The 9,727-nt window shown below is 48.7% G+C and overlaps 1 protein-coding gene across 1 annotated transcript in view; it reads right to left on the bottom strand.

Annotated features, from left to right (window-relative positions):
- Window positions 1-7,392: 7,392 nt before the first annotated feature.
- EPO (erythropoietin) overlaps window positions 7,393-9,727 on the bottom strand; it is a 5,987-nt gene continuing 3,652 nt past the window's right edge. Inside the window, exons 2-5 of the mRNA XM_005879158.2 lie at window positions 9,058-9,200; window positions 8,713-8,799; window positions 8,272-8,451; window positions 7,393-8,106 (exon numbers count right to left, since the gene is read on the bottom strand). Of these exons, the coding sequence (XP_005879220.2) occupies window positions 7,948-8,106; window positions 8,272-8,451; window positions 8,713-8,799; window positions 9,058-9,200 (569 nt within the window). The 3' untranslated portion in view covers window positions 7,393-7,947. The remainder of the gene's footprint in view (window positions 8,107-8,271; window positions 8,452-8,712; window positions 8,800-9,057; window positions 9,201-9,727) is intronic.

Raw genomic sequence — 9,727 nt, 5'->3', positions numbered from 1 at the left:
GAATAAAATATGATCAGAGGCATGGGAACCTGGAACAGACTAATGAATCTCAAAGGGAAGGGGTGAGGGGGGCGGTGGGAAGAGATTAACCAAAGATCTTATATGCATATGTGCATTACCTATGGACACAGACAATAGGGTGGTGAAGACCTGTGATGGTGCAGGAACTGGGTGGAGGGGGATAACGAGGGTTGGGGGAGAGAAGGGGGACGTCTGTAATACTCTCAACAATAAAGATTAAAAAAAATAAAACAACTAAAAATAAATAAATAAATAAAAGATTGATAACATTGAGCCTTGGTCAGTATGGCTCAGTTGGTTGAGCATCCTCCCATGCACTGAAAGGTCACTGGTTCAATTCTCAGTTGGGGCACATGCAGGAGGCAACCACTTGATGTTTCTTCCTCACACTGATGTTTCTTTTCCTCTACCTCTCCCTTCCTGTCTCTCTAAAAATCAATATATTTTTTTAAAAATATTGATAGCATTGAGTGCTGATCAGTATGCAGGTAGATACACTCAAATACATTGTTGATAAGACTGTATGTTGGTGAAAACATCTTAGAAGGTAATTTTTTTTAAATACATATTTTATTGATTTTTTACAGAGAGAAAGGAAGAGGGATAGAGAGCCAGAAACACTGATGAGAGGGAAACATCAATTCAGCTGCCTCCTGCACACTCCCCACTGGGGATGTGTCCGCAACCAAGGTACATGCCCTTGACCGGAATCGAACCTGGGACCCTTCAGTCAGCAGGCCGACGCTCTATCCACTGAGCCAAACCAGTCAGGGCCTTAGAAGGTAATTTGACAATGACTATTAAACTTCCAAATGTGCCTATCTTTGACCCAGCATTACCTTTCTAATAATCTTCCCACAGAAATACATGCTTATTTGCACAAAGATGTACATACCTATAATATGTTCATTGCAGCATTGTTTACAATAGGAAAATAATTGAGATTACCCAAATGTTTACCAGTAGATCATATTCAATGAATATTATTTATATCAAGGAATATTATGCAAGTATTAAAAAAAACAGTGTTTCTCAAAAAAATAGTTACCATATAGTTCATCAATTCCACTTCTAGGTATATAGAATTGAGAAAATTTAAAAGAATTGAAAGCAAGGACTGGAACAGATATTTGTACACCCATGTCCATAACAGCATTATTCATAGTAGCCAAAAGGTGGAGGCAACCCAAGTATCCATAGACAAATGAATGGATAAACAAAATGTAATATTTACATACAGTGGAATATTGTTCAGCCTTAAAATGGAAGAAAACTCTTACACATGCTACAACATTGAGGACATTATGCTAAGTGAAATAAGTCCATCACAGAAGGATAGAAATACTATATGATTCTATCCAGTAGTACCTAGCATAGGCAAATTCATAGACAGAGATTAAAATGGTTTTGCCAGGAGTTGGGAGGAATGGAGAATGAGCAGTTAGTGTTTAATAGGTATAAAGTTTCAATTTTACAAGATGAAAGTTCTGGAGATGGGTGGTGGTAATGGATTGCACAAACAATGTGAATGTAGTTAGTGCATCTGAACTGCACACTTAAAAATGGATAAGATGATAAATGTTATGTGCATTTTACCACAATCTTAAGAAATATTTTTAAAGTGCTACTTGATAATATGATACTATTAGAGTTTATTACTGACTTAAAATTTTAAAAAAGGAATGGTGGTAGATCCATAGAGTCCAATGGTGGGAAGAGCACCCACAAATATATTAAACAAAAGAGGTGAGACAGAAAAATTTTTATAGTGTGATCCCATTTATGCAAAATCCCACAACAAAGATTTCCACTAAGGTGTCTATAACAAGCCATATTTATACACAGGAAGACCTGGTAGCTTTGAGGAGCCACCACAAGTTGGGGGCATCCAAATGGGGGGTTCCATCCCAGCCAGAGCAACCATGCTTTTATCAGTTTCATAAATGGCAATTCTACATAAGATTGCAGTTGAAAGGGCAGCTTTTCAACTTTTGAAAATCCCGTTGATCCTCAGGACACATACAAAGCTGCAGCGAGGCTGAGAGCTGGCCCGTAAGGAGCTGAGCTATTAGGTCCAGATTTCCTGTAGCCCACCACACCCCTGTGTTCCTAGAAATCTTCAGTGCCATTCCCTTTACCTCGGCAGCCCCGCACCCGCCACTGCTAATTCTATGCCCGGGCACCTGACAAGTGACAGTGACGCCGAGGCAGGCCATTCTCCTGGACTCTCAGGGAGGGGGCGGTACAGCTGAGCACCAGGCTTACAAGAGGGAAATCCACAAGCCCCTTTTCCAGTCTTGGGGACTCCTCTGCCCAAATGAGCACCAACAGGGCCCGTGCAGGGGTTGGACCCAGGGAGAGGGATCCTCTGCCCCTTCACATCAAAGATGGGGATAGAAAGGATGCCCATCCCAAACCTTGGTCTACCCTTCCTCTAAGCCATTCTACATAAGATTGCAGTTGAAAGGGCAGCGGTTCTCAACCTGTGGGTCGAGACCCCTTTGGGGGTCGAACGACCCTTTCACAGGGGTTGCCTAAGACCATCGGAAAACACATATATAATTACATATTGTTTTTGTGATGAATCACTATGCTTTAATTATGTTCAATTTGTAACAATGAAAATACATCCTGCGTATCAGATATTTACATTACGATTCATCACAGTAGCAAAATTACAGTTATGAAGTAGCAACAAAAATAATTTTATGGTTGGGGGGTCACCACAACATGAGGAACTGTATTAAAGGGTCGCGGCATTAGGAAGGTTGAGAACCACTGCTCTAGGCCAAGTTAGCAGAGCAATCAGCAGAGGGACAAAGCGAGGAAATGGTTAACCCAGGGAAGAGCAGCAAAAGCCAATTGATCCACAGCCCCTCCTGGTTGGGCAATAAGGCCTCTGAGGGCTGCCTTTCCTGACCTCCCTTTGGCGCCACAGCTTCCTTTGGACAGTTACAGCTTCCAACCTGCCTGGTGGTGGGGGTTGGGAGCTCAAGGCAGGACAGAAAGGATGAATAGTGGTGACGGGAGGGAACCATCAGGCTCTGCATTTTGGGGAGTCAGAAACAGGCAAGACCCCAGAGGGTTTGTCACCTGACAAGACTGGCAGCTACAGGAATAGATGTGAGAGGCCCTGGGATGTAGAAAAACCCTGGAAACTACTTCAGAGAACTGGAGAGTCAGTCCTGGCATCACTGTGTGCCCTTTGATCACCCTCTCTGGGCCTCAGTTTCCTCATCTGCAAGACTGAGAGGAGAGACTATCACCTTTTCCTTTCTTTCTTTCTTCTTCTTTTTTTTGTTTTTTTTTTTTTTTTTTGTTTTGTTGTTGTTAATACTCACCCGAGGATATTTTTTCATTGACTTTTAGAGAGAGTGGAAGGGAAGGGGAGAGAGAGACTTGAGTGATTGCCTCCCACACGCACCACACCAGGCAGGGGATTGAGCCTGCAAACGAGGTATGTGCCCTTGACTGGAATTGACCTCGGGACCTTTCAGTCCGCGGGCCAAGGCTCTATCCACTGAGCCAAACCAGCTAGGGAATTTTTTTAAGTATGTTTTTTTTAAAGTTGATTTTAGAAAGACAGGAAGGGAGAAGGATAATAGAAACATTGATTGGCTGCCTCCTGCCCCCCACACGCCCTGGGGAATGAGCCCACAACCCAGACACGTACCCTGACTGGGAATCGAACCAGTGATCTCTTGGTTCGTGGTTCACCGCTCAATCACTGAGCAACACTGGGCCAAAGTTTTCTTAAATCAAAAATTGTGTGTGTCACATAATTTTTTTAAATAATCAATTTTTTAAAGTAAAAAAAGGGGTTTTATAGACATCTGGGCATGACTCACATTAAGTTGGGAAACCATACTGCTGTCTGTTTTTCTGTTGCCAATAATTCATGATGTCAATTTTATGATGACATTTTACCTGAATTAGCCTTGACCAACTGGAAACGATATAGTTACCTTTCAGTTTAGAGTCCAATGTCGTCGAAGAGGCCCCACTTAGCTAACTCAGCTCCAGCAATAGTCACACCTGCTGTGGTGAGACTTGCACACTGAGTAGTTTAAAAAAAAAAAACCCTAGGCAGCCGTGAGCCAGAGGCAGGCAGGTGCATTTGGCAGCCTGAGGTTAAGCTCAGGCCCAGGGAGAGGATTCAGGCCAGTTTTACCCAAGACCAGAGGCTGCTGTCAAGGTGGGAGCTGGGGCTGCAGGAGGAAGCTGAGTTGGCCCCTGGTGCTGGGAGGCTGGGCCCTGGGGAGATTGGGAGGCATTTTTGGGCTATCTTGGGAGGAAGTGGGAGCCCGAGGCAGGGAATGGAGTGGGGAGGAGCTGGTAGTGAGAGATGGATGTGCCTAATGCTCTTTCCTCCCTTCCATCCACTCCCTCTGCTCTCTCCTCTGCCTCATGATGTGTGCTTCCTGTATAAGAGGGACCCAGCGTCAGAGAGCCCGGCTATGATCTGGGCCCTTCCTCTCAGGATCATACACTCTCTGGACCTTGGTTTCCTCTTCTGCAAAGTGGGGATCCTCTACTGTCTCTGTCTTCCTCATGGAGTTGGGAGAACAAATGAGAGATGCCCAGGAGAACACCGCACGGTACAAACAGAAGGCATCTCCACTGAACAATTATGTAACCTGCTGACTCAGAGCTGGGCTGCTCCGGCTCCTGTCCCACCAGGAAGTCAGAAGAGCTGGTTCCATCACTTACCTGGCAGAACTTAGTTTTCGTTTCCCATCTGACAAATGGGGGTGGTACCTATTGTCTTCCTACATCATGAAGTTGTGCTGCAAATCACAGCAGATCATGTAAACGCCAGAGTTTAATATATTGTTAATCATAATCATAATAACAGTACAGAAGGAAGTTCACATCTTGGCCTGCACTTGAAGCACCTCAGCAATCTGACAATGCCCTTTATGCATATCTGTGCATCTGGCAGGAACTCTGGCCCTCCCCGGGTTCTTAACATCCTGGGCCTCTGAGTACTCCACATCTCAGCATTCAAGTCACATACCGAGCTGACGATGGCTAAAGTAATGAGCTCCTGTCTTTTTGCTCCTGGGAACAGCCAGCTCTTGGAATACACTGGGCTGTGAGTACCACAGACTGTCATTTCACTAGCACTTAGTGCAAAAGATAGCGCATAGCTGGCACTCCATATGTGCGGAATAAATGAATTGGGGAGGGGGTTGTTGTGTCCTTTTAAAATCCTCACCAGATGATATTTTTCTCCATGTATTTATTTATTTTTGACAGAGTGGAAGGAAAGGAAGAAGGGAGGGAGGTCAGAAGGATGGGAGGGAGGGAGGGAGCAGAGACAGACATCCACGTGAGAGAGACACATGGATTGGGAGATCAAACCTGACACTGATGATCTTGACTGGGAATTGAACCCACGACCCTTTGGTCTGTGGGCCGACGCTCTCACCTCTAACCAAGCATGTGTAACTCGCAGCCAGCAGGTGCATGCCTCATTAGGCATGTGGCCCGCCGGCCACAAGTTTGACATGCTTGCTCTAAGCCAAACTGGCCAGGGCAAATGAATTATGTTTTAATGTTCTTAACATACTTGCTTTCCCATTATACTTGGCCCAGGTCATATAGTTCAGGTACCATTGACTACTTTTTTTGTTTAATTGAAAGCAGTAAGAAGTCTGAAGAGAAGTCGAGGGTCAGTGGCCCTGAATTCTTGGGACAAAAGAGCCAGGGTATGAATAGGCAGTAAGTCAGGCTGAAAAGAGGTGGACAAAGCTTTGGAATTATGATTCCTAAATCTTAAGTTCAGTCCTGTCATTTATTAGCTAGATTTCTTGGGCTTCAGAACAAATCTCTTAGCTTCAATTCCCTCATCAAGAAAGATAGATTCCTCCCTGATTCACAGCAGTGGGTCAAGAACCAGATGCCGCATGTGGAATCCACAATGTAAATTTTTATTGAAATGTGTGAGGTCAGAACTGTAAGGATGCTAATTGCTTGCAGATTTCTCTAGCATTTCCTAGTAGGGCCTGAAGAGGGCACTGTAGGCCAGGAGCTGGGTTAGCCAGGCTGAAAATTCGCCTGAAGTCCACCCCTTGGCTGCATCTTCCCACCATAGCTTCTCCCTCCCCGCTACACATCTTTGGCAAATACCCTACAACGCCCCCAACCTGCCCATAATTTTTTCCTGTTGAAAATTGCAAACATCCTCTCCTTTTTGCATATTTTCAGGAGAAAAGGCTGATTTCTCTAAGTTTTGCTATAAAAGCAGAAAGACTCATTGCCATATCTATAATAAAAGTTTAATATGCTAATTAGACCGGACGTCGACCTTCCAGACGAAGACGAAGCCGAAGCTGGGGCTGCGAGGGAGGCCCGGGTCCTGAATGCCTGCCAGTGGCCGGAGGGAAGCCCGGGTCCTGGGTGCCAGAGGGAAGCCAGTGCTGGCAGCCGAGGGAAGGAAGGCCTACTCTTGCACCAATTTCATGCATCGGGCTTCTAATGTACTATAATGGCCAAGATTGGAGTCCAGATACAGTTTGTGACATCTTTTGCTGTCTGCACAGGTCTGTCTTGGCCACTGCTTTTCCCCTGGGAGCATTATTTCTGGGAAGGAATTTGAAATTGGTTGTCAGAGTAAAGGGTTAGGTAAGAAGTAGGAATCAGGAATGAAAGTTGAATTAGTTTGTTCTGTGTCCCCAATCCCAGAGGAGCGAGAGCAGGTAGGGACTACGTGGAAGGAATAAGCAGAAGAGGGAAGGGTGAGTGCTGGGGGAATTCCTTTGCTTGGTCTTGGGCAAGTTACTTCTTTTTCTGTACAATGGGAATGACAGCAGTAACTTTCTCAGGGGGCTGTGTGAGGAATAAATGAGGTCACAGAAGTGAGCTACCTAGAGCAGCAACAGGCACGGAGGGGTGCTCAGTGAGCCGGCTGTCTGGGAAAGCGGCTTCGGCACTGTGGTCTACTGCCCCTTCTGCAAGTCCAGGGGCAGAATATTTACGATGACCATCCCTAGGCAAGGAGAGCGGTCAGCTGGATATAAAGGGGGTTGGTGCACTGAGGTGGCAAAGACTGATGCTGGGAATGTGGCATTAGCTGAAGGGGTCACAGAGAAGAAGAGGCAGAAAGAATAAGCATTGGTAGCTGCCTACAGAGGAATAGCCTTGAATGGAACCACCTTATTGACCAGTGTGGGCAGAGCTTGTGGCCTTACGCCCAGTGGGTCAAGAGGTCAGATAGGCCATGCAAGGCAGCACGTAGGGCCCGACTCCCTCCACCTCTGATTTCCCAGGCCTGCTGCCTGCTGCCATGATGGGGGGGTGGGGTGGGAGAAAAAGTGGGGCAAGAGCCAGGGAAGTAGTGGGCTCCCAGGAAAATAGAAAAGCCAAGAGCCATGTTATGGTTTCATTTCTTGCTAGTGAAATTGAAAAATACACAAAACACACAAAAACATACAAAGCCAGGGGCCAGCCCCCATCCCATCCTCATGGCTCCCACCACCTTCATTATCCAGGGGGATCTTGCTGTCATGAAGTCCCCCATGGAGACCGAGAGAATTCATGACTTGCCACCTAAATTCTCCAGTCCATCCTATCCCTGCTTGGTAGGTGCCCTCCAGCTGGTCCTGGCATCACAGTTCTGCAGGGCATGGAGATGAGTTTGGTGTCTCTCCAGCAGGGCACCGTCCCAAGTTTAAGCTGATCTCCTCTGAATTTTTCCTGCTTCAGGGCCTCAGACTGGCGCCGTGACATACTTAGATCTGAGTTGAACTCTGGACAGTTCCTCTGGCCCCTAAGATGTCACCGCTGGTCCTGGAGTGTCCTTGGGACAGGCTGGTGCTGAGCTGACAGCCCCTCGATGGGGGTCGGGAGTGGTGGTGTGGGAGACGTGGCATGGGCAGTAGTGGTGAGCAAGGTGGTGGATGTGCCCAGGGTGGGAGCATCTGATCACCTGTCCCCTCTCCTGCAGGCCTCCCCTGTGTACAGCTTCAGCTTTCCCCGCAGGAAATTGGAGTAGATTCGGAAAAATTTGCACAAAGTATCAACAGTGAATGTTCGGAGTGGAATAGCAGAGGCCGTTGCATCTGGAAGGGAGATGGCTTCCTTCTGTAAGGAGAGAGTACAAGATCACTGCAGTGCCAGGGACCCTGGAGGGCGATTGGACCCAGGACAGAAGTGGAGGGGGTATGAGGAACGTCTCCGTGTTCCTTGGCAGGCCCTTCTCCCATTTTACAGAGGGCAGAGTGTGAGGGAGGGCCTATTCCTACACACCTGGCTTCCCAGTGCCCGAAGCAGGGAGGTGAGGCTGCGCAGGCCGCTGATGGCTTTGTCCACATGTAGCTGCAGGGTCTCAGATGTCTGGGAGGAGTTGGCCAACAGGGCCTGGCCTCGCAGGATGGCTTCTGAGAGCAGAGCCAGGCCCTGCCAGACTTCCAAGGCCTGCTGCTCAACCTAAAAGGAGCAGAGACTTGGAGTCAGCTGGGCCCAAGCCACCCCTTATTCCTCCCTGTCAGCCACCCTCAGCACAAAGCTGAGCAAACAAACGGAAGGCGTGCGAAAGGGTCTGTGGAATGAATGAATGAACAGATGAACATAGTCCATGCAGTCCTCATCTTTGCTACTCCATTTCTTCTCTGTCTCTATCCTTCTCCCTCCTGGCCTTATCAGGTTTCCAAAATGAGACTCCCCAAGAGGAAGGGAAAATGAACTCACCTCCATCCTCTTCCAGGCATAGAAGTTAACCTTGGTGTCTGGGACGGTGATATTCTCACTGAAGCTGCAGCCTTCAGCACAGCCCATCTAGAAGCACAACCCCAGGGAGTCAATGCCCCAAGGGCTCTCAGCCCAGCCCGCAGGCCACAGCCCCTCGGCTTTGCCCCTTACCTAGCTCCCAGATGTGCATAAGGGGCTACCGGTTTTATCAATTTTACTGAGGTTCTGGCTTCTCACCTCCAGCCTGAACCCAGGGCCAGGAATGAGTCCAGTCTCCTGGATTTGGGAGGAGGCCCCTGAGCCCCTCCAGTGAATTCTGTGCCCTGTCCGGGGAAGGGGTCTCACCGTGACATTCTCAGCCTCCCGGGCCTCCAGGATGTACCGCTCCAGGACGCGGCTGTCACAGATGAGGCGTGGGGGGGCGCCCAAGACTGGGAGGCCCAGGGGAAGCAGCAGCAAGGACAGCAGGAGCAGCGAGGCAGGACATCCTAGGAAAGAGAGCCAGGCTTGGTGTGAGGAAGGGCGGGGAGGAGAAGTGTGAGTTTGGAGGGGCCGGTTCACACACCCCGCTCCTCGCCTGGGCTGGTCCTCCCAACCCTGATCTTCCGAGCGCTCGGATTCTGCCTCCTGCGCCTTCATTCAATCCTGCGGCCGAGCGCACACCCCACCCCCCAGCTACCGGCTCCGCTCCTGGGGCCAAACTTCAATCCGGCTGAGCCAGAGGCTTCCCCTCTCGCAGATCCCGCTGGTGGCTCCAGGACGCAGGTAGCAGCTTCCTCCCCACCCACATAGCAGCTCTTCTTTCCCTCGAGCCCCCAAACCTCGTCCCCGTCTCCAGGTCACTTTCCGCCTTTCCCGGGGACTCCCCAAGCCCGGCCGACACGTGGAGGCTGCCCCACCCCCTTTGCCCTTCCGGGGTCCCTCGGCAAGTCGTGGGTCCTTGAACCCAGCCACCGCTGGGCCAGCAGTCCTGGCGGGCAAATCCCTTCTCAAACAGGGGCCGGGGCGGGAGCTC

Source organism: Myotis brandtii, unplaced genomic scaffold, assembly GCF_000412655.1.
Source record: "Myotis brandtii unplaced genomic scaffold, ASM41265v1 scaffold583, whole genome shotgun sequence".
In the NCBI taxonomy this organism is placed as follows: Eukaryota; Metazoa; Chordata; class Mammalia; order Chiroptera; family Vespertilionidae; genus Myotis; species Myotis brandtii.
The sequence above is the reverse complement of the archived record's forward strand: the minus strand, read 5'-3'. Positions and strand labels throughout refer to the sequence as shown.